This window comes from Aulonocara stuartgranti, assembly GCF_965226115.1.
Source record: "Aulonocara stuartgranti genome assembly, chromosome: 9".
In the NCBI taxonomy this organism is placed as follows: Eukaryota; Metazoa; Chordata; class Actinopteri; order Cichliformes; family Cichlidae; genus Aulonocara; species Aulonocara stuartgranti.
In genome coordinates, this window is record NC_138960.1 from 27,085,616 (window position 1) to 27,110,819 (window position 25,204).

The window sequence follows — 25,204 nt, forward strand, 5'->3', positions numbered from 1 at the left end:
TACTGGCAGGCATTGTAATAACATTAATCAGAGAGTGACTTGCGTGTTACAGATGGCCTGACCTAAATTACCACACTATAAATCATAGAAATCCCTGAACAGTTGGTAAATATTTCCTTTATCCACACAGTTTACTGTTCATACTCGAGGTCAGAGGCATCCTTTCACAGTCAGACTTTGTGTAATTCAGCTGCAACTTTCATGTGATTTAGGTCCTTTCACACCCTCGGCCCATAAAACTTATTTTGAGTCTTTAAAATAATTGTATGTTTTATGAATCGGCTCATATTTAAGTTGTGAAGGCATCTGTGCCAAGACACACACACACACACACGCACGGATGCACGGACAAACGGACGACGCCACCACTTTGCCGCCTTACCTCTCACTCTCCTCCCGTTAAACAGAGACAAACACACACCCACTGAGCTCTCTTCCTTCAAGGCACATGTTTTATCTAAATGTAGTGCAGCATTTTATTCTGCTGCAGATGAATGAGTGTTTTCAGAGTTGCGATCCCTCCTGGGAGCGGTGAGGAAGAACATTGCTATTTCAGCTGCTGTGATGAGGACTTGGGAAAGTCCTGTTGGGTCTGACAGCGGAGAGGTGGCTGGACGCTGGAGCCGTGGTCGAGGACCCCTCGCAACTGACCCGGGAAGCAGACGGTGAATCCCAGGTTTATGGAAGTTCAGATTGAGTCACCAAAGTGAGCTCTGTATCACATTTAATGAAGTAGGTTAGACAAGCAGAGGCAGCCTGGAAGAAAGGCTTTTATATACGTCTTGTTCTCAGTTCCCACTGATAGTTCATCAGCTGGGGGCTGCGGTGGAAGAAAGTAAAGGAACTCAAGCACACATTTATTTGTTTTGTTTCTATTGCACTATTTATCTGACAGCTAACAAAATGCATTTTTTAGGATTGAACCAGACGTGCACAGTCAGCTTGGCTTGTTTCACAGCATGACTACGAGATGCTTCTGTCGCAGTTTCCATAAAAAAAATGTATTTCAAAGTTTAAAGGTAAAATCATGAGCTGTACCTCTGAAAAGCTACTCCTTACACATTAACAATACAATAATAATAATAATGATAATAACAATAATAATAATAATACACCAGCCACAGGCCCATTTCATAGGGGCAGGGATAGCTCAGTAGGTAAAGTGGTCACCCCATGATCGGAAGGTCGGCGGTTCGAATCCACTTAACGGCTACCCTGAGGTACCCCTGAGCAAGGTACCGTCCCTACACATTGCTCCCCGGGCGCCTGCTTAGTGGGCTGCCCACTGCTTCACTGAGTGAATGGGTCAAATGCAGAGAAAAACAAGTAATTTCCCCATGGGGATCAATAAAGTATCCATTATTATTATTATTATTATTATTTCTATGCAAAGATAAACTGCACTTATAACTCTTTTAAGCTAATTGTGGGTTTCATAACTTCATAGTTCCATTAAAATGATACTTTAGTCCACTGACAAGTTGTTTCTTGAAAGCCAGACTCTGTTTATAGCTTTGAGTGCAATGCCACACCTTATTAATACACAAACGTGTATCCTGCCCAGCGTTACATTTGTTTATAATACATCAGTTGTGAAATTTGGCACAGATTATAAATCTTACAACTTCAAATTCATAGGCATCCACACATAGCTGAGTTTTCTGTGTAGTGCTTGATACACCTGATGTGTAAGTGCTAAAAACATCAAGGAGTCATAGAAACAAGGGGATTTGCTTAGTGTTGGGGGGAGGAGAGCAGGGGAAAAACTGCTGCACATGCTTGTCTTGGCCGGCCTGCAGTTTATTGTAAAACACAAGAACATTGTGCCTCCCCTGGTGGAAAAGTAAGCCTGTCCGGGTAGAGGGGGGGTAAACACACCCAGGTCTACTGTTTCCACATGTGCCATAGCTACCAGTAAAAAATGACCAGATGACAAAAGACAAAACGTGCCTGTTTCCATTATGGAATTCAGTCTGTGTTGCAGGAGAGAGCGGGGAAACAGTGACGACAAGTTCACGGCTTGGCTTGGTTTTCTAGTTACAAACCCCCCCACCTCAGAAAAAGAAAAAAGAAGAAGAAGAAGAAGACAGAGAGCCACCTGTGAACAGCCAGACCTGGGAAAATGAGACCCAAAGATGAGGTAGATCTGATTTAAGTTAATGCGGTTTTGAACAAAATCACTTTCCAGGCTGAAATCGCAAAACGCTAATGATGAGCCAATCAACGATCAGGTGGTATAACTACTAAATGACGTCACGAACATTATAACCTCATTGTCAAAATCAATAAATATAAACAAAACGTTTATCTGATTTTTTTGTGCGTTTTAGAGTCTCACAGTATAAGGTTTACTTTCTGCCCGCATCACTGGAGAAAGAAATATGCACGCACTGCCCCGGAAGCGCACAGAGGTCTCGCCATGAAGCGGTGTGGGCTGTTTCCAAAGTTAGGAGAGGCGTGGTCAGGGGCGGCTCTCTGGAAGCCCAGCAAGTTTAGGATAAAATGTGGATAAGTGATGCTTTGGCGGCTTTGGTGCAAAAATCCTGAAAGAAGAAAGACCGACCTTCTTTTTCTACTTCTTCTCTTTCCCCCCCCAAACTGATGAAAACCGAATGAAGCTACCACATCACATCTTTGATTTACGTGCTATGGCAGCCAGCGACAATCATCACACCGCTCCACCTGAGCTCTGCAACACAAACTGAAGGCGGATTTTTTTTCCCTTCTTCTTGCTACACAAGTTTCATCGCCAGATCTCTGTCACAACCTCAAGGAGTGGGCTTCATTCCAATTCATTAAAGGTAAATTATTTCCAAAGTCTGCACTAAATCACACCACTCCATTTCTGTTTTAATATGCATTACTGTTCACATTTTCCATTAGATATTGGCTCGTTATATCAGCTTCTGTCAGCATCCTTGCTTGCACACACACTTTCAGTGAGAGCCTGTGTTTATACAGGCTTGGTAAAAGCAAATCTACATTATTCACCGTCCTGTACCCTTAACTGCATTCATTGCAGCTGTGCTGTTTACTGTGATTTGTAATGCTGTGTTCTTTCCTTCTAAAGCTTCCCTTTTATTGTTTGGATTTAGGGGGAAAGTTGTAAAAATTGATTTCTTTAATCCAGGCTTAATCCAAACTAGTCATTCCCAGTCTGCCAGCTTACCCTCACTGAACCCCATTAGCTTACCTGTGGCAGCGCACCAGACTAAGTGCCTGCAAGCCAACACACTGTCCTCACCAAGTTCAATATTGACCCAAGTTATTCAGCAAATTTGATACAGGACTCCAACTGCAAAGCTTCCAATTATCATTTCTTTCTCTCCCCCTCTCTCTCCTTCAGGGTCCTTGTCAGCTGACATTGTAGACAAAGTGTGTCTGTGCTGGCACAAAAACATTTTTCAACCCTATCCATCCTGCTCGAGTTTATCGTTATCACCAGCGTGTCCAAGGATGAGGCTTGGGTCCCTGCACCGGCTGAGAGGCGTGTCCTTGCTCCTGCTGCTCCAGACGACAACGTCCATGGTGATGCTTCCAAACTCCACAGGCTGGGAGCAGATTTTGGACAAGTATCTGGACGAGGACGGCGACTGGTGGGAGGCCAAACAGAGGGGGAAGAGGGCCATTACTGATAGCGACGCTCAGCTCATCCTGGACCTTCACAACAAGCTCAGAGGCCAAGTTTACCCTCCTGCTTCCAACATGGAGTACATGGTAGGTGGAGGTGTTGTCTGTGCGTCTTCGGTGATTCGTAGTTCATGCAGTTAACGCATGTTTTGACCCTTTTCTGAACTCTCGCACATTTGTGGCCCATATAGCTTAGTGAAATGACCCAGTCACCAGACTGCCTGGCGTTTGTCCCACTTGGCTCACACTTGCAGCATGCCAGCATCTAAGCACCCTCACACATGAGCCCAAACACAAAGAGACACACACACGCTTAACTTTGTACCCACGTGACTTTGGTCATTTTTGCCAGAAGCGAAGAATGTTCACCACCTTGCCAATGATCACATTTCTCCAATGTTTTTTTTTTCTCTGTTGTTTTCTTTTACTCATGGTAAGAGATTTGTTTGACTTTATCCTTTGGCCATCACGTGTATGTACAGTGCCAGATCACTTTTCACAGTGTAATTAGAATCTGAGCACGGCACCGGGGCTCGATTTACCAGCTGCCCCTGCCCCCACTCCCCTCACTAAACACACACGGGGGATAGCACACCTTCTGAAACTTAGCAATCCACAAATCTGAAACTTTTCCACAAGCACTACGTGTGTAGGCGCAGCTTGACCACTACAGCGCATTGCCTGCAATAGTTAAAAGGGTAAAAATCAATGCAATGTGCAGAAAGTAATGAGATTTTATCATCTTTTCATCCACGCTTAAAGAGCTATGGAACAAAAGGCAGTATTATTCTGTGGTAAAGGCAAATAAACAGTTCCTGCTGGGGGCAGTTGCTGGACTGTGTAATTGTATAATTGAGAGGTTGGACTTGAGGACCTCTAGTGTGTGTGTGTGTGTGTGTGTGTGTGTGTGTGTGTGTGTGTGTGTGTGTGTGTGTGAGTGTGAGTGTGAGTGAGAGAGACGCTCAGCCAGGCTGGCTTTTGGTTAAGGCCCACGCTAGTGGAGAAATGCTGAGCCAGCAGCACACAGCTCTTTTCTACTGTCTCCTGTTACACTTGGCTGTTTTTTTTTTTTTCTTTCTTAGCTGCAGGGGCACCCAGGGGTGAAATATGGAAAGGCAAGCAACAAGAGTATGTGAGGTGAAGGAGAATGAAAGTTAGCAAGAAATGCAAGATGAAGTGAAATACAGGTGTAAAAAAAAAGAAAAAGAAAAAAAACATCATAAAAGAGTTTTTTTAAATAGGAAGAGGAGGCAGCATGAGACAGATGGAGGGAGAGAAAGCATCGCAAAACAGGTGTCAAAGTAACTGAAGTGAAGGGGAGAAAAGAGGAAATGAGCAAAAAGGAAAAAAAACTCTGAAGGGGCACGCAGTTAGGAGAGACGGCAGCATGCAAGAATAGGCACCGAAATCTCATGTGCGGTTTTGTAGATGTCAGTGTGTTTCAGACAAAAGCTGTTCAGGTCATATGTAGAGCAGGTCTTTTGGTGATTTTTAGCCCTTTATTTTTAAAAGGGTGCTCCGTACTCCTCCGATTTTCCTTTGGTCCGTGTTGAACTGCTGTCACCTTTCAGAAACCTCACAACTTCACTGTACTGGAAGACTTCATAGACATGCTCTCCTGCTCTCCTGACACACTCAGGCATGCAGACACACACACACACACACACATCCGCACACATAACCATTTGCCCATCAGCTCTGTTATTGTCTGCCATTGTATTAAACCACAACCCGAGTGACCCTCTGTGGCAATCATGACAGAGACTCAGAGATAACATCAATTCAAATCCCCCTCTTTCCTCCCCCTTATCGGCTTCTTTTTCTTGCCCTCCCTCTCTCTCTCTTTCTGCCTCCCCTCTCCCTTATCCCTGTGGCTCCGTTCCCATTCTGTCATTATCCAAGACAGAGGCCCAAAAAATTCCCCGGATGAGCATTCACACTCTGTAGCGGTCCACAAAGCTTCGGTAGGAGGACCGCGTTTCTGCCGCTCACTCAAATGTTGACCCCGCAGGTATAAACAGAGACGTGTCAGCGTTTGAAGCCCTGTAAGACAAACAAATGGCATCCTGGGAGAAAGAGCCCCACCTGCCTTGATGTTTAACTTGGCTTTGCTGGTCTGCGCTCAGGTCTGAGGTTACAGTGATGTTAGCAATGGATGATAAATGAATGGGTTCTGCTGCCAAATGTCGAGCCTTTTAAATCATTGATGCGTAATATGTTTAAAAAACCAAAGAAGCACAATAACAAAACAATAAAAAAGCAGGATAATACATTTTCACTGGGTTAATGTCTACGGCTATATGGACGAGCATCTGATGCAACGTTTCTTGCACTGGATGGTTCAGAAGTCATACACCAGCCCGGAGATGAATTCCCTCCAGTGTGTGTGTGTGTGTGTCTGTTTTTTATTACAGGTTTGCTCAATCACAAGGCGTGGGGAAGAGAGCATCTGCCACAGGTGCTTAAAGCACATCCAGTAAATCCTATGTACAGTAATTTGGAACAATCCACCCTGAATTACTTATAAAACTCCTTTAAAACTTTAAAACTTAAAACTACTTTAAAACTCCTGCAAAGCCTAAAAGACAAAATAACGGAAAATATGCTCTCTTGGGACCTCACCTGCACTGGTTGCCGAAAACAAGTGGCACTCTCGTTGGAGTCCAAATAGCATTGTCTATAAAAACATTTAAGGAGCTATGACCACAGCCTGCAGTGGCACTGTTTGGTGACAGAGATGGACAGGTTTGGAGAGCATCCCCTGTGTTTGATTGTCTTTGGCATTCCCTGACTTATTGAAAATACTTTCCGATTCCTTTTTGTGAAACTTGAGCCGTTACGCTTATTGGCACATCCTTCAAACCACCTGTTCAGAGGATTTTTTTTTTGAGGGGGGGGGGGGTGATTTACGGAGGTCATCCAAGTGCTCTTTTATCCTCTAGACAATGCCATGAACTGAGGCCAACATTCCCCTACGCTGACTTAAAACACTTTGGCCTTCCATCCAGTCCTGACTCATCAGCCTTTTTTTTAAAAGTCTGTAGAACCTCTGAAAGCCATCCTTCACTGCCTCCTCCAACGCCTGTCATGCGTTTCGAGCTACGGTTTGGCCAGCTCGCAATTCCATCTGTTGAAACGGCTTCCTGTCATTTGGTTCATCTGCAAAACACTGGCTGCGTAACTCCTTCTGCAATTTTGCAAATGCGATTTTCTCACCCAGCAATGATTTGCTTTGCATTGTTGCTCAAACCATGGCCCCTGTTACAGCACAATAATAGGGAGATAATGGTGTTTGCTCGGCGACAACATTCAAACAGTGGTCAGCCCCGGGAACTTTGATATGAGCTGGTGGGAGCTAGAATGCACTGCATGAATAATTGCATGCCATCTCAAGCTGCATATATTGCTGTGGGAGTCCAAAGCTCTCAGTACACTTGCTTAATATAATGCCAAGATTATAAACATTGCTCTTCCTGCAAATGCTCACTATGAATGGGTTGCAATTGCACTTTTCATAAATATTTCGGGGAATGTCATCATAAAACTTTTTGGACCATTGACTCCAATGACGACTCAGTAATGTGTGATAGAATAAAGAACGGCATGGGTATAAAAATGAGCAGAGACACATTTACACAAACTGAGGATACACATCTTTCCTTTAATTTGTCTTATTATTTTTCCCTTGTTGTTGACTATTGTTGCTATACCGTTAAGATTTGTATTGCTGTAAATTAAGTTACCCATTTGCATCCCATTGTTCTCACCAAATCATATCACGCCTTCTGTTTTCTTTTTCCCCAGCTTTGGTTTCCCAATTCCCATGTCTGTTCCCTGCTTTTCAGTATTATTCAGCATGCACCATTGATTATGAGCAGGAAACTCACACTTGCAAAGGAAGTAGCCCTCTGGGCCTTTGGAATAGAATCAGAAAAAAAAAAAAAAACTGCCACAAATGAAGTGTTAAGCGAAATAAACAATGCAGTGTGCATGGCGCTGAAAGACTCAAGCAGAGGAGGTGTTTTTCTTTACGGCCCCGCGGAACTGTGGTCGAAGTGGGTGGTGGGCGGGGTGGTTCGCGGTTACAAGGCCTCCCCTGCTGGGCGAACTGTGCAAACAGCAGCAGCTTGACAAGCCAGCTGTACTCTGTACAGACTCAACAGCTGAAAAATATGTGTCTCGGTCAACATTTTCTCAACCTGCTTTCACTGCAACTTTTCAGGACAGTGGAATGAGTTTCTCAGCTGGACGGTGCCGCTTATTTTATCACTATTTAAGACGTGCCTCGAGATCATCGCACATCACGTCTTTGTGATACAAACTGTAATCTCCAAGAGCTCCGAGAAGCTGCAGCCAGAATTTTGGGTTCTTTTTCAGGCTTGAAGCCTATTGTAGTTGCGGTCACAGTAAAATGTTTTAAGACACAGAACCACCAATTTAGCACTGCATACTGTATTTCACTGCTTATCAGTCTTTTTTTTTTTTTTTTTTTTTTTTTGCACAAGGATGTCATTCTTTGAGAAGAATCAAAGGGAAAATATGCAGATATAAATCAAACTAGAGTTGACTGGTCTCCATTATCCTGCCAAAAAAAGGGATACGCAACAGATAAGGCAACACCGACATTTATTTGCGGCTCACTGCAAGCAGAGGTCACGTCTGAGCGCAGATAGGGTTTCAGGTAAACAAATTCTCATTCCTGTTTTAGCCCCGCGTCTGTCACTCAACATCTGACCTTATTGTACAAGAACGACCACAGGCAACCGCAGGAGAGGTTGCTGTAACTCTGCATCCTTCTATTGACGATGAATTTTTATGTGTTTGTTCAGTTATGTAACCTTCCCACAAGGCTCTGTTTTAAAAACTGACATTCCGCTCTGCAGTATCACGTTGGCATCGCTGATTTTTAACAAATGCGTTTAACGGGAAGAAACAGCTGAAGAAACTGCTCGGAGTTAAGAGTTAATTTGCAGCACTGCCAGACATCCTGTTGCTAAGTAGGTGTGCGGGGCAGTTGTTTCTAGAGGGACGGACAGTGGAGGTGGTTGGTGGAAGTTGAGGGGGGTTATTTTAGTATGGTTAGTGGATGAGATTTCAGTGAAGGTAAGCTGAATTCCAGGCCCCAACGTGTGAAATGCAAATATTTCTGACACCTTCACCCATATACTACTAATACATGCGCTCACACCCACTAATGCACATCAACTAATAGACTTTCTGGCAGAAACCTGTTATACAAGTCATCCCACACTGGAACTGGGAGTAAACGAACACACGCCGTCCTTCAGAGGAAGTACAGTTGGTGTTTTTCTAGCATTTTTATAGTAGAATATAGGTCAGCAGGGAGGAAGGACACTCTTTGCATTCCCAGAAAACCCCAGAATGGGAATACGATCCCTTAGTATCCAACCAGAGCTAAACTTGACTGAGAGGGCAACTCACAGAGGGAAAGTGAAACAAAAGCATGTACCCAGTCATCTCACTAGAGACATATGGAAGTTATTACTAAACCCCCCCCCCCCCCCCCTTTTTTTTTTTTTTTTTTTTAAACTTCCACGACTTCCAAAACTTCCAACTTCCAAGAAAAGTCAGCTGAGTCGAAGTAAGAAAGGCAAAAAGCTTTACTGCAGCAGCAGCAGCTCCTAGTTTCTCTTCCTTATCATCATAGGTTGAAATGGTGTGCTATTTCCCCTCATGTTACTGACCACAGAGCAGTGTTTCTCTAAGCTCCTTTACCCTATAACACATTGAACTGGTTTATGCATTTTATCACCATTTTGTTACTTTTATAATCCAGGAAACTCATTTCTCCATCTCGCCTCGTGCAGGTGTGGGACACAGAGTTGGAACGTACTGCAGAGGAGTGGGCAGAGACGTGTCTGTGGGAGCACGGTCCCGCCGGCTTGCTGCCGCAGATTGGACAGAATCTGGGGGCACACTGGGGAAGGTAAATAATCTGTTATTACAGACAGTTTATGCTATCAAACACTAAAATTAAATAAGTTTGGAGACTTCAAAAGGTTTTCAAAGTGCTCTGTTCTACTTTAAGTGACCAAGTAAGCTGTAGTATAAAAATCTGGTGATGATCGAGGCTGTTTGGATACAATGAAGTCACTCGGATGGTCAGCAACAGTACTCGGGCAGGCTGACATTTAAACAACGTTCAGTTGATACTAAAGGGCTCGAAGTGTCCAAGGAAAATATCAACGCAACATTACACCACCAGCAGACTGAACTGTTGATGGAAGCAAGGACGGCTCTATGCTTTTGTGTTATTTACACCACCATTTAACACCAGACACAGCAGAAATCAAGACTTATCAGGTCAGACAAAGTTTTTCTTCTATTGTCCAATGTTGGCGAGCCTGTGTGAATTGTAGCCTCTGTTTCCTGTTCTTAGCTGACAGGGGTGGCACCCAGTGTGGTCCTCTACTGTTGTAGCCCATCTGCTTCAAGGTTTTGATGTGCTGTGCGTTCAGAGATGCTGCTCTGCCTACGTTGTTGGTAACAGGTGGTTATTTGAGTTACTGTTGCATTCCTGTCAGCTCAAAGCATCCTGGCTGCTCTCTTCTGACCTCTGGCATCAAACAGGCATTTTTGAACAGAGAACTGCTGCTCACTGGATATTTTCTGGTTTTTGGACCTTTCTTTGCAAACCCTAGAGATAGGGTTGTGTTGGAAAATTCCAGTAGATCAGCAATTTCTGAAATATTCCAAGCAGCCTGTCACGGAAAACCATGCCACGTCCAAAGTCTCTTAAATCACCCTGTTTCTCTATTCTGATTGGCAGATAAGACATTTGCATTAACAAGCACTTGAACATTCACAAGTAATAAGGTGGCCGGCGAGTGTACAATATGTTACCCATGACTGGCATTTACCTGCTGCGAATGAGACGTCAAACACACACTGTGGCATATATGCGAGTGGACTCAGACTTAACACAGATTTCTTTGCTCCTTTATTTCACTCAGTCTCCTGCAGAGCTCCAGAAAACAGCACTGCTTCACACAAGAGACGCTTGTTCTGCATCTAATCATATCACTCCACAGTCGAGATGTCTGCTTAATTCTAATCAGATTAACTGGCAACACCTGGTGCCAGATCAGTGTCCTTGGTTACTGAGCACAAATGTTGATTTTCAGTTAGAGCACTCTGTTTGCCAGTGGATGATAACTATAGGTGGCACTACATGGGTTTATTAAGTGTGCTTGCCTCAGAGTTCTTGTGTCAAAACAAATCAAGCACTGCTTATCTAATGCTCGGCCATATTTACCATATACATATATATATACATATATATATATATGCATTTTAACATAACTGAATATCCGAGCACTGAGAGCTTATACAGTATATTACAAGACTTAAAAAGACAGTTGTAGTGAGCAGTGAAGAGCTTAATGCCAACATCTACACCAAAGGACTCATAAGACACAAGATATGTTGCTTGGAACATTATAATCATAGATGTGCTTACTGATCTCTCCAGGTATCGTCCACCCACGTCCCATGTTCAGGCTTGGTATGATGAAGTGAAAGACTACTCCTTCCCTTACCCTCAAGAGTGTAATCCCTACTGTCCCTTCAGGTGCTCTGGCCCAGTTTGCACACATTACACACAGGTAGCTATGGATCATGACTTCTGGAAACCTTACAAAGGTGCAATGAGAACATTTAAGTCATCTGTTTCTGCTTCTCCGTATTGTCCTTCTTTTGTAGCTTGTCTGGGCTACCAGCAGTCGAATTGGCTGTGCAATCAACTTGTGTTACAACATGAACGTGTGGGGGCAGATCTGGGCCAAAGCCGTCTATCTTGTCTGCAACTATTCACCGAAGTAAGCAGATATGTTGTGTACCAGCACTGTGAAGAGTTAATTATAGTGTCAGGCCGTTTTGATGTGACATCACAGCGATCACTTGTAGTTAAAGCAGTCCTGGTTTGTCTGTGTTCAGTAGTTTTTGTTTGATGTTTCATGTGCACAGGGGAAACTGGTGGGGCCATGCACCTTACAAACATGGGACCCCGTGCTCTTCTTGTCCCCCCAGCTATGGAGGAGGATGCAAAGACAACCTCTGCTACAAAGGTAAGAAAAAGCCACACATAGAGAGAGGGAGACAGAAGTCGGTGCAAATAACTCATTATCATGCCTTGATTTCTGTTTTATTTAAGGGCAAGATGACAATTCATATCCACTGCAAGAGGAAACTGAAGAGAACAACTTTATTGAACCAGAGGTCCCCCGTACCACAAATCCCCGGGCTCGGGCCTCCAGACCTGAGCCTCCCAGTTTCCCCGCTCCAGCCCCTACGCAGCCCCCCGCAGAGGACCTGCAGAAGAATGAAATGGTCAACACACAGCAGATGTGTAAGCTGCCATTTGACTGTTTATTTTGGATCAGGTTTCCTCTCGAAATGGGGGGTGTACAATATGGTTTTAGGTCTGGGAGGTGCAGAGAGTGGAAGTGGAGGACAATATGTGCTGCAAAAGAAAAAGGAAACCTGTAGCTGCTTGCTCAGTATTGAGCTAGCGATACTGAATAATAAGTGCAAGAAGTAGACTTTGACCTTAAATATTTTTCTTGCAATTTATCTTAAATTGCTTTGATGCTGTATAGTCCTTATCTGTCATCTCCATGATTAACCCTGGCACTTTCTGGAGTCTACTCAATATTGCAAGTCACTCTTTGGAGCAGAGAGGGGAGGTCTATTTTAGCATGAGCCCCTGAGTGTGTGTTTGTTTTTGGCTTGCTGAGAAGTGTTGAGGGGTGAGAGCGGCTCGCTGTGGTTTTTAAATGGCTTCCTCTCTGCAGCACATTAAGGCCTGTGCTTGTAAGATGAGACACATCCTCTAGTTTTGCTGACCACCCTGAACCTGAATTCTTGTCTTTTATTCTTGAAGCGTCTCCACTTGAGTCTTTTAGGAACTAGTCATCTGCATCGGAGCCGCTAGTTCACACATGCTGTTTCCTGCAGGAGAACTCAAAGACCTCTGTGTTTATGTGTTACAGCCCAGCTAGTGACCTGTGACACTAAGCTTCGGGATCAGTGCAAAGGAACAACATGCAATAGGTACAGTGAAGGCGAAGCATTAATAGGGTGCGGTGCAGAATGTACAGTTCACATATTCACATGGTTATTTTTGCATTGACACACAGATACGAGTGCCCAGCTGGATGCCTAGATGCTACAGGAAAAGTAGTTGGCACAGTGTACTATGAAATGGTGAGTGTACATGTAGCTAGTGTACTCTGAGGGAAGATTAAAAAAGATTTGGACGCTTCAGTGTCTTTTCACGAGGTGTGCAAGATGAAGCTTTGGGGAAAAAGATGTTTTGTACTTTGAGGATACGTCTTAGTGCTTATTTATCCAAATTTCTTACTAAATACAGTATAAATGGTGTCTCTTTTTATCTCTTTTATTGCAGCAATCCAGTGTGTGCAGAGCTGGTCTACATGCTGGTGTCATAGATAATGATGGAGGATGGATGGATGTAACAAGGCAAGGAAGAAAGGACTTTTTTATCAAATCCTACAAGAATGGCGTCCAGTCACTTGGGTGAGACGGCAATAAATTTACACCAATGACAACTGATAGTTAAATATAATGAAAGTGAATAGAAATAATAACATCTAATGTTGCTGTATTCATTTTCCCCTTGACAGAAAATATCAAAGTGCTAACTCCTTCACAGTCTCCAGAGTGACAGGTTAGTCTGTCATGCTGTGCATGTAGATATGTTGTCATTTGTTTCCAGCTTCTCATTATGGGCTTTGCCGACACCCGCTGTGTTTCCTTCTTACAGTCAAAGCCATCACATGTGAAACCACAGTTGCACAACTGTGTCCATACGAAAGGCCTGTAAAACACTGTCCAAGGTATGCACCTCCCTGTATCGCACACTCTCTCTGGTTATCAGAGCTGCCTAGCATCATGTCTGTTCATCATTCGTCTTAGGTTATACTGCCCGAGAAACTGTGTAGAAGAGAATCCTCACATATCCAGAGTGATCGGTACCAGAATATACTCTGATGTAAGTCCCTGTTTTTGAAGCTGAACTTGTCAGACACTAATTCACACTACTTTGGGGCTGTCAGCATTTTAGAGACAGAAATGAATGAACATTTCTGACATGTTTTCCTTCCTCTTGCATGCTCCTGTAGAAGTCCAGTATATGTCGAGCGGCCGTCCACGCTGGAGTCATCAGGAACGATGTGGGTGGTTACATCGATGTGATGCCAGTGGACAAGCGAAAACACTACATCGCCTCGTACCAGAATGGCATTTCCTCAGAGAGGTATTGGATGACTAACCTCACAATCTTATAAGAGGGGAAAATAAATAATAAAATAAATAAATATATATGTGTATAGATAGATAGATGGAAAATAGTTATATACACAATAAAAGAAGGACAAAATAAATAATGCATAACAGTATCCTATCTCTGTTTTATAATACCAATATAGATATATTGTTTTGGGGGGGGGGGGTTTACTGGTCCCGTGTCAGCATTCAGCCTTAATACATGACAGGAAAGTGAAGAGGTTAATGCACTTGCACCCAGAGTGGAGCAGTAAGAAATCAATGCCTCTCAGGTATCTACTCTCCTCTCCTTGTGGACCTAATCATTTGAAGATGCAGGCAGTTACATCCTGTATGCAGTGCACGTGGTAGAGTCATTTGCATTCTTGTAGTTTAAAATAATGAATTGCTTGGCAATTAGTGTACACAAGAGGAGTGCATCTTCGTGTAGTTCTAGACGTGGTTTGCTTTCTGGTAGTAGGTCAAAAAGGACGACCAATAGACAAGGATTTAAAGCTTAATATAGTTAAACAGAAAAATTAAAAAGGACAGAAATAAAAAGTTAATGCGTGTAACCGAGGAAACGGGGTCTTGTTACCATTTATCTCAAAGGGGGTCAATACTGAATCAGATTTTAGACAATTTTCTTGCTTGGTTCTAACAGGAAAGTGGATGAATTAATGCAAATCAGGTTGAGGAAAGAAGCTGCAAGGATTTATGAAGGATTTATGTGTAAAACATCTCATTTATTTGGTAGAAACGGATCTGGTTACTTGTACGGTCACTTGTAATCTAAATGAATCTGTGAAATGGCGTTCGATTGCTCTAATTTGCTACATGGTATAGAAAGAGAAGTCGTCATCACCGACAAGCTGACTTGCTGCATTTGAAGTTGCTGTGTTGCTGAATATTTATTAAATATAATACAGCTGAAAAGTAGCCAGCATCACAAAAGCTAAAAAGATGAAATATATGTAGCACAGACAACAAATATCTGCAAAGAAATTTCTGTCTGTGTTTGTTTCTTTGTCTCTCAACTCCTCTTGGACCAACAGGAGTTGAGCGACCAAACTTTGCACACAGGTTTATCTTAGTCCTCTGAAAGTTCTTACCTATATCAAATATTATGACATCATCATGTTGCCTAGCAATTAATTAAAATAATCTGTTTCAGCAATTATGCAGCTATAACATCTTGTAAAAACATTGTGTCATTTTAATTTCAGAACAAAAACATCATTTATATCCATAAAAGTTAAATTAGGTGTGATATGTTATAATGCCGTCACATTGCTTGGCAGTCAGCTAACAATGGGCTGGAATGGCCTGTTTGTAATCTTTTACTCACCCACAATGCTGGTTGCTAATGCCTTGCATCCGCATTAGCAACCAGCAATAGTAAGAAGCTGAAATGACCAATTTTTAGCATATAAAGAACATCTAGCGTCTCTGTTGTTTTTGTCTCCCCCTTCTGGCAGCAAGAATAATTACATAAACACAGCTGACAATAGTTAATAACTTATTATAAACATCTTTTTTAGACACTAATTCTTTCTCTGAACGAGTTCCTTTTCTGTCTAGAGCACCAGAAACTTTCCTTTTCTTTGGGTGTTTCTACCACACTGAGCTGATATATTCTTTTCTATCCTGCTCTGTGGTTTCTCCCTTCTTTAGTTTTGGCAAACCGGTTATTTTTTTGATAATACAAAATTCATCTCTACTGGAGTGCCAGCATGGGAATGTCACCACAGATGCCAGATTCAAAACTCTGGTATACTGGAAAATACACATCCATTTACATGGTTTAATCAGCACTGTGTGAACCCACTTGGCGAGTGCTCGGATGTAACAGCTGGTCATGTATATGTAACAGCTTCTCACTCCAGCTTTAACAATGCCACAGCCAAGGACAGCAATATACATAAGATGAAACGCCTCAGCTAGTTTGCAAATAGAGCACTTCATCGTCGACATAGGGGTGTACATCTGCTTATACTGCCCCAACATTTTTCATTTGTCTAATCCGACGAAGAGGGTTGAGAGTAGATTACCTTGTTTGGTGCCACAGAGTAGGAAACAAGAGATATCACTGGTTTTTACGGTGGCTGTTGGAATGTTAAGAAGCTTAAAGTGGCCTATAAAGTACTCAAACAAATTCAAATCTGTGCTGTGTAACGCTGTCTTCTGAATGTAGAAGAATCAGCAGATGTGATCTTTGAGTCTGAAGACTCAAAGTGTCTCTGATATAAAATTTGAGATAGCTGTTATTAAATTATCCTGCAAGCTAAGGTATTGCTATGCTAATAAGGTGAAAGCTTGTGTTGAATTTATGCTGCACCACCTTGCAACAATATTAAGGCCACAGGTTCATACCAGCCACTCTTCAAAGTGACCTAGATACAGTGTAGTCTGTTCCAGTTTTTAAGAGAAATTAAATTGCCCCTACTGTGGTCTGCAGAATCACTACACTTCCCATGACCTATGTAGAGGGGAGACTTTCATTCACAGCCTCATTCATTCAAAGCCCTTTCCTCCTCCTTTTCATCTCCTTGCTCTTACCATGCCTGTCGCCACTTAATTTATCTTTGTCACTCTGCTAAGATACCTGACGTCTGCCCATCACTTATCTGTGTCCCTTACCTTTACAACATGTCTGTCTTTGCTGGGTGACCACATGAAGTTCCTCGTGTTTGTGTATTAATGGGTGGTTTACCTGTTTTTTTTTTTTTTTTTTTTTTTTTTTCACTGAACTTCAGCCTCCATCTGTTTGTGTGCTGTCTGTCATCAGAACGTCAGACAGCACACCGCCACGGACATTTCTCCACAAAACCAGTCGATCTGTTTGTGTGTGTCTGTCATGTAGGCTGGGACATGTTCTGTATCTGACACATGCAGCACCCAGACTCACTCTCCCTCTTGTTGTTCTCCTTCCCTGCAGCCTTCAAAACCCTCCCGGAGGGAAGGCGTTCCGGGTGTTCGCTGTGATTTGAGAGCCCCAGAGGGCAGCTTCACCAAACAGAAAATCGCACTTGTGCTGTTGAAAAGGTGGTAATCAAGCCATGTTGTCAAACTCAATGACTGAAATGTTTCTGGCTTTCCTACACTACACGGGTTAGAGGTTGTCACTATGGCAATGGAAGCCCAGCAACAAAAAAGAAACTTGACATGCACGCAATGAGAACCATGAGTTTTTGTCAGCTTTAGCAGGAAATGTTAAAAACTGTAAATATTGCTGATTACTTTGTTGTACAAATTTGTTAATATAGTATTACATTTGTATTGCCTTTGTAGCAAATATCTGTGTATGAATATTAATTATAGAAATGTATTATATGACCTTATAATGGCACTTCAGAGATAATATCACTTTTATATTAAGTCTGGCACATTTATTGGTGCTTTTGCTACATTTTGTACTTCTGGATTGGGGAAATTTGTTATTCATTTATTTTTGTATGGTTAGACACTATATCATTATAACTTGTAAAGGATGCTGCTATATGTTTTAAGTATTGTTGCTGTGATCACCTGTTCGATAAATTTCTTTGTAATTTTCCAGAAAATGTGGTTTAGTTCAAACTACCTGCAGGTCGGGAAGTATGCTCATCTTGCCGGGGTTCACCATTCACCTTTCATTTTGAATTTTATTTTACCGGATGTCGTTGCTCCAAAGAAAAATGATGCCCAGTTAGTAATCGTTTTTGACACTGATACAGAGAAACAAAAATACGTCTTAAAAATCTCATACAGTATGTCGTGCAGTATAAAATATGCTTTCTTTTAAGCTGTAGTCGTTACAATGGGCAAGCAACTCTATTCTCATCTCTGTTTTCCTTGCGTCTAGATTTTCCTAACTTGGGATTGTTAGGAAAAGTTCATTTTGCAATAAAACAACAGAATGACCACACATTTCTATTAGCCACTTTCTTTTTCCATTTTAAGTCTGTTAAAGTTAACTTGATTTAAAAAGCTGTTTGCATTATACATTGATTGTCCTGAGTTGAACCCCATTTGCCTTCAAAACTAGCTCCACTCAACATGGTGTTGGAAACAATCCTCACAGTTTTTAGTCCATATTGACACGATAGCATGACGCAGCAGCTGCTAATGTTTTATCTGTGCATCCATGATGCAAATCTCCTGTTTCCCAACATCCCAAAGGTGCTCTAGTGGATTGAGATCTGGTTATGATGGATGCCATTTGAATACCGTGAAATCATTGTCATGTTCAAGAATCCAGTTTGAGATGATGTGCCATGGTGTGTTATCCTGCTGGGAGGAGAAAATGGGTACACTGTGGTCACAAAGGGCTGGAAACGGTCAGCTAAAATACTCAGGTAGACTCTTGTGTTTAAGTGATTCTCATTTGGTTGAGAAAAATCCCCCACACCATTACACCACCAGTATGAACTGGATGTTTTCATGTTATTTACACCAAATTCAGAGCCTACCATCCAAATATCACAGCCTGTTTAAAGTGTATCCTCAGTTTCTTGTTCTTAGCAGATAGACTCCCCCCCCGGTGTGGTCTTCTGCTGCTGTAGCACATCTTGTGTTCAACTTGTGCACTTCTGCATACCTTGGTTGTAACAAGTGATTATTTGAGTTACTGTTTCCTTCCTTCAGCAATCTGCCCATTCACCTCTGACCTCTGACATCAACAAGGCATTTTCACCTAAGGAGCTGCCACTCTCTGGATATTATTTATGTCACCATTCTCTGTAAATCCTACAGATGTTTGTGTGGGGAAATCCCAGCTGATCAGCAGTTTCTTAAACATTCAGACCAACATCTGAGTCCATCATGCACCAATAACCATGACACATTAAAAGTCACTGAAATCCCTTTTCTTCATTCTGATGCTTGATTTGAACTTCACTGGGTCGTCCTAACCGTGTCTACATGCATAAATGAATTGAGCTAATTCATTACATTAATGAGCAGGTGTATATACCTGGTGACTGCACATAGGAATTTTTATAATTAATAGGTTCACCCAACCCAAATTACCCAAATAATATGGAATAAACTTTTGATCCACTGCCCTAAAATTGTAAATGAAAATATATTTTTGAAAAATTAGAAATTGTTCAGACTTGTTTTGGAATACCTCCTCAGTGTCTGCCACCAGGGAGAGGAGCTATCACTCCTCATTCACTTGGGAGCAACAGTCAAACAAAATGACCAGTCAATAATAGATTTCACCATATCCACGTCTGGCAGTGTTATGATGTCTGGAGGGCCGCAATAGGTCTTGAATTAAGCCGTCAGTCTTTGTTACTCCCCAGACAAGTGATACTAAATTTTATGGCCTTAATGTACAGCCACCAATGTGACACAGTATACATGGATTTATGTTCAATTAATTGTCTCTGTGCCCGCAGGTCTAATCTTAGGATTCATAATTATATATCTGTGTAAATTAGAAAATGTCAGTGTACAAATAGAAAAATACAGGCAGACCCTCACAAAAATTGGTGAACAGTGAGAACGTTAAGAGGAGGCTGATTCATGTTTGTAACTTCATTTAGACCATATAATTGCTCCAGAACTAGAGAACAAATACAGTAAAATAGCACTGAAACATATACTACATCTGCTCACATTTAAATCTAAGCAGCCGGTATATACCATGTATAGATGTGTACACATGGATTGTACATAAGCCACTGTGTATTGAGTTTTACATAATGGCATTATTTATCTTTACTCTGACAAACCATTGCTCTATTCATATTTATATCGATGCTTGCTGCAGTGTTAACACATGAACACATCATGTTTTGATTAATCTTGATCGCTTGCCTGATTGGCCGAGCTCCACTGCTAAAGGGGCAGTAGAGAGACTGATGCAGAAAAGAGAGCCATACATCAGACAGGTGTCAAAATTCACAGTGGGATGGAGTGATAGGTGGCATTCAGAGGCTTGGAAGAATGAAAAGTAAGAGGGTGAGCAGGATGGTGAAAGGGAGGGGAAAAAATGGGGGAGAGATAACCTGAAGGTTTGAGACAACGGTCTGAACATCTTAATGATGTGATGACGCTGCAGTCCCAACTGTGGGTAGGTTTTATGAAGATGTAACTTCCATGAAAGGCTTTGTTGGACAGTTAGCCTATTTATTTAAAAGAAATCCTCTGTGTCTTCAAATAATTAAAGAAGAGGTGCAACACATTAGTTGAAAGTGATGGATTATTGTGTGCTTTCACATGCAACCCACCGAGACTGCCCACTGGACCCACCAGACAGCCGAGGATGCATTAGGTGCAAACTGACAGAGCGACAGCTATGGGCCCATTAGGACCAAGGAGACTGAGTACCGTGAAGACAGATGGGATGAAAGACAAGCTTGCAGCTAGCAGGGTCTGCATGGTGCCACCAGTGTTTTCAGACTGTCGTTTAAAATAAGGAAGGCCATTAATAACCCCCTCACTCCGCTCTGCTCTGCTGCAGTCTGGCACTTCTTGCGGAGCTAAATGTGGCGCTGCATGGCAGCAGACTGGCAGACTGTGTCAAAGAGACCGCATATACCCGAGGAGAGGGGAAGAGAGAGGATAGACAGGCAGGCAGCGATATGTGTGTGTGTGTGTGTGTGTTTGTGCATGTGCTGTACATTTGGGTTTAATTGTATTTTTTTACTTACTCACCTGTTTGTTTATGTACAGTGTCTGGCCCAATATAGTTGGATGGGAATCAGATAGCAGTGATGCAGTCAGGGAAGCCGTCAGCACCGAGGTGAAAAGTTATGGTTGCCAGTGGTAATGACTGGATTCCTTCTTGTCAAGCCTTTACTTTGGCAGACAAACAAAACATAGCATTTGACAGGGAGTGGGCTTTTTTTTTTACTCTTATGATCCAAAAATATTACATGTACATAGCCACACTGTGAATTAGTTTTTTGCAAAGATGGAGTGGGTACTTTGGCAGAGAAAAAAAATACGCTTTTCCTGAGTGGCAAGGTGAGTCATATAATTATTGAGTTATTTTGGGCCTAGATGCTTTTAAAACAAACCTCTGACAAATCTTAGACATTTGATTTATAACAACCATTCATTAGCAGCCGCCTCTCCTGTGACCAACAAACCCGACTACTTGAGTGAAGTTTGAAATCATACAGCATGTATTCTGAGTTTACAATTGAAACAATGCAAAAATATTCATAGATTTAAATTTCTCTACAAACAGTTGGTCTGGTCACAGTATACTCAATGATGGGTTTTAGTGTGCTCTGTAATGTCTGTCCTCTTACCATTGCTGGTATGGATTCCAAAATAAAAAATAAAAAATAAAGTGTGCGTATGTATGTACATATATGTACTTGTGTGTGTAGATATATATGTATGTATATGTATGTGTGTCTGTTACTTGTAGTTATTACTGCCTGTTACCTGTGGTAATGCAATTTATAATTTATATATTCTGTATTCAGTTATGAAGGCTCTAATTGTTGGTTGCGAGCTGCTGCTTAGATGCTTGTATCTGTCCGGGGCCGTTGATGGGTCTGTATGCAATGATGGGCGTAGCTGCGGGAAGTTTATTGTTTTTTTTTTGTTGATGAGTGAGTATAGGGGTGGGATTTAATACGTTTTCTTCGTCCCACTCCTTTTTCAGGCAAGTTTTGTTTTTTGTTTTGTGTATTTTATGTTCAATATAGGTATTTGTTGTGCCTGAAAATGAATAAATAAATTAAATGAATGAATGAAATGAAATGCTGCCGCAGTGCTTAAAGCTGGAGAGTTGTGCTGCAATAACCAAATATCAAAAATGATACTTTGAATGTGTCAATCAAGAGGCCGAAAGTGCGTGGTTCAACATCAACAGCTTCTGTTTGGCTTGTTGCCCGTGCTTATGTGCTTATCCACCTTAAAAACACAGAACGGGTTGCCTGCACGCTTGTGGTCATTACTTCTATCCATGCCTTGCAGAAGCGAGAGCAATGTGTGACACGCTGAGCTGCAGGCAGTGTGATTTAACAGTGTCAAACTAATGGTTAACTTCGTGTGAATGGCTATGTGTATCTGTTACATGAGCCTAAGTGGTGCTTATTGGATCCTAGAACCAAACAGTGCCATTCGAGAGCGCTGTACCTGCAGCGGCTACACAATTTCAACAGCTGAGCCTCGGCCAATGTGTTGTACCAGGTTAATTGCGGGGCGCTTTAACAGATCAAATACACCCTCTGTCTTCCAATCCAACACAAATAAAAGAGGCTTTCCGCAAGAAAAGGTTCCTTTGTTTCACAGAAAATTAAGAAATGTGAGCTCTTGTGCTGCAGAAAGATTATTTTGCCCTTGTATACTCAGGCCAGTAAAGCTAGTTAAGAACATCTGGCAAAGTTTTTTTTTTTGCTTTTTTCTTTGCACATTATGCTAAACACAATACTGTGCATCTACATATTAACATGGTAGCTGCCGCACGCTCGGTTTTGGTTTTCCTCTCACTTGTACTCTGTGTAAACACTGATTAACATAAATGAATCTTACTTCTTCCATGGCAAAACTGCAGCTATATTTTAAATGCTTCAACGCTAAGAGCGGAAAAATAACTGCCCACAGATGGTTTATAGTCAACAATTTACACACATACAACACCAGCAGTGACATTTGTTCCTGTATAAATAAAGTGAAACAGTTTTATGCTGTGAATGCAGATGTGGGCCACATGTAGACGTCTTTTTAAAACAAGCACTGAGGACCAAAGTTGGGAAAGTTGGGCTTACAGTACCTCACCGGGAGGGGCTGGCTGCCTCCCAGACTGCATGGCTGGTAGATGTGCGCCTCAGCATAAATAAGGACAAGTCTGCATCAAAATAGCTTCTTGAAACAACAAATTAATACATATTTATTTGTAAAGTGTAGGTTTTATTATTTAATTGAGCAGTCCAGCATCTCTCTCTCGCCAAAGGATCAATGTTTAACAGCAGCCCTACTTTTGAATATAATATTTCTAAAATCAACAGCTAAACAGGCAGAGGTTTCCTGTTTATCCTCCAAATGCAGCTCAATTGAGAATGAATGAATTATAACTATAGCAACAGTGCTTTAGCTGAGATATGTGCCAACCTTTATGCATAAAGCCATGGATAACAACAGGAAATAGACTGAATATTAAAGAACCCTGCCTCTCCGAGGCACACGTTGCATGTAAAGTCTGCAAAGTGAAGCAAAGATACGAATGTTGAGACAGGGCTGGAACAAAGTATAAGAAACCTTCCAATAGAGCAAGAAACAGACTGAAAAACTACATGCTGCAAAGTTAAGGGTCATGGCCAAAAAAATCAGGCCAAGCACAGCAGATGGGCACACACACTTCTTTGCAGTCAGTCATAATACTAGAAAAAGGAAGTGGAGGAGTCTTGGGCCAAGGCCTAGAGGGCTCAGGGATAGTGGAAGAAGAGCAGAGCATGGAAAGTGAATACTGAGAGAACTCATAAAACAATGCAGTTCATAGTAAACTACCTCAAACAGAATAAAGAAAGTTTATTTTCAATTTTTTTTGTGCAAGTCAGCAAAAATTATTCCTTTTGTAGCCGCCTGCAACAAATGGAACAGTAGAAAGACTTATGAGCTGCGGGCAAACACACATTTCTATTTCAGAAGTGTAGCACTGTGTTTATATTGGGATCATGGTCAAGGTGCACCGAGTGCAAAATATAAAGAGCCGCAGCGAATTAGGCACCGACGATGGGCCACAAAATCACGGACTGGGCAGTCCCTGGACTCTGACGTCATCGCTGACCTTTCATGTATTTATGGAGGAGGTTTGATTTCCACTCTTTTTCCATCCTCACACACGAGCCGTTGTAATGCGGGCCGTGGAGGTAAAAGAGTAGCTTTGTTCTGACCTGGATGGTGAGCACTGGAGTCGTGTGCTTCTGCCAGTCCCGAAGAAGGATCCACAAGCCACAGCCATTGAGAAAGGCACAAGGATCACCTGTTTTATATTAAATCTGTCAGATTAAATACGGAAGTCAATAACCCGCGGTGCTCAAGGCGACGTTTTAGCCAAATTTCATGCTCTGCTGCTGATCATGTCACCAACAACTGTTTCTAAACTGAGCCTTGGAAGAGAACAAACAGCACTTGGAAACACATACATGAATCTGCTCTTAAACACTGATCCACTGTCATATTAAATGAGGTGCACAATGACAAATAACAAGCAATGACAAAGCAGCCTGCATTTTGCTATTTGAAGTAACAAACTTTTTTTTAAAGGATTTAAAACATATGTGAAAATGCCTTGATCTATAACAGACTAATTTTTGACTTCATGCAGCGATCTGTAGCACAGCTTATGTTGATTATTCATCACTTTAGGAATTTATAGCACAAGAAGACAGCTTTCATTACCATACAGAAGAAATATGAAGACATTTAAAAGGCCCCTTCAAAGTACTCCTAGCACTGCAGACAATATTGCCCTCTACAGGGCATACACATTAGTCACGCTTGTCTGTCCCTGCTCATTACTCTTTTTTTTAAAGTATATGAGGCTGTGATCAGTTAAACAGACTCAGCATCACATGGGCTAATTAATGTATAATTACGCAGTATTTAAAGAGCTTGAGGACCAGTAACTGCAGGGTGGCAATCTAAACACCCTAAGCCATGCTCTTATCTGTCCTGCACCGGCACCTGTTTAGTTAAAGACCTTTAGCGACCTAGGATGTGCCAGTTTACTCTGACCTTTGACCTTACAGTAGAGGGCACACAAGATGAAGCGCTGCAAATACAAAACATGTTGTTGCCGCTATAACTTTTAAATTAATGTGATGCATAAAAAAGGTGATGTTTAAAGACAACTAATTAAAAACTAATCAGAATAACAACTCCAGAAAACCCGATATCTAATTCCAGGCACACCGGCTTTAATTCATCAAGAGTCTCCTAATATAAAAGATCATTAAAATGAATGAGGTGGCCACATAAAGGAACTGGTGAATGATCCAAGACCAGCCCCTCCTTCACTTAGAGAGTTGATAAATTCAGCTTCCGCTGTCCAAATGAGGTGTGCAGTATCAGAAAAGAAAACCAAACAGGCATGTCATCACTCTTGGGGGTGGGTGGGGGTGGGTTGAGTTGAGTCACATATTTTACTCCTTAATCTTGTATAAGGGGCTGAGTGTGACAAAGTATGGATTCAGCCTCCTCTGGTTATTTTCTCTGAGAAGTGCCACAGCAGCGCAGCTATTCTCCAGAGATCCAGCTCGGGGTTCAGGCTCACCATGACACAAGATGGACCCCAATTTAAGACACAAAGAGTGGGTCA

The 25,204-nt window shown here is 42.0% G+C and overlaps 1 protein-coding gene across 1 annotated transcript; it reads left to right on the forward strand.

The window, feature by feature from the left end:
* Window positions 1-1,898: 1,898 nt before the first annotated feature.
* crispld1a (cysteine-rich secretory protein LCCL domain containing 1a) lies at window positions 1,899-18,780 on the forward strand. Its single transcript, XM_082546107.1, has 16 exons — window positions 1,899-2,140; window positions 2,331-2,801; window positions 3,347-3,717; window positions 9,459-9,577; window positions 11,123-11,255; window positions 11,353-11,468; window positions 11,617-11,717; window positions 11,804-11,998; window positions 12,642-12,702; window positions 12,789-12,855; window positions 13,058-13,188; window positions 13,296-13,339; window positions 13,436-13,508; window positions 13,588-13,663; window positions 13,794-13,927; window positions 16,874-18,780. Exons 3-16 carry the CDS (start codon window positions 3,457-3,459, stop codon window positions 16,923-16,925), a joined length of 1,563 nt encoding a protein of 520 aa, XP_082402233.1. The 5' UTR covers window positions 1,899-2,140; window positions 2,331-2,801; window positions 3,347-3,456; the 3' UTR covers window positions 16,926-18,780.
* Window positions 18,781-25,204: the final 6,424 nt, after the last annotated feature.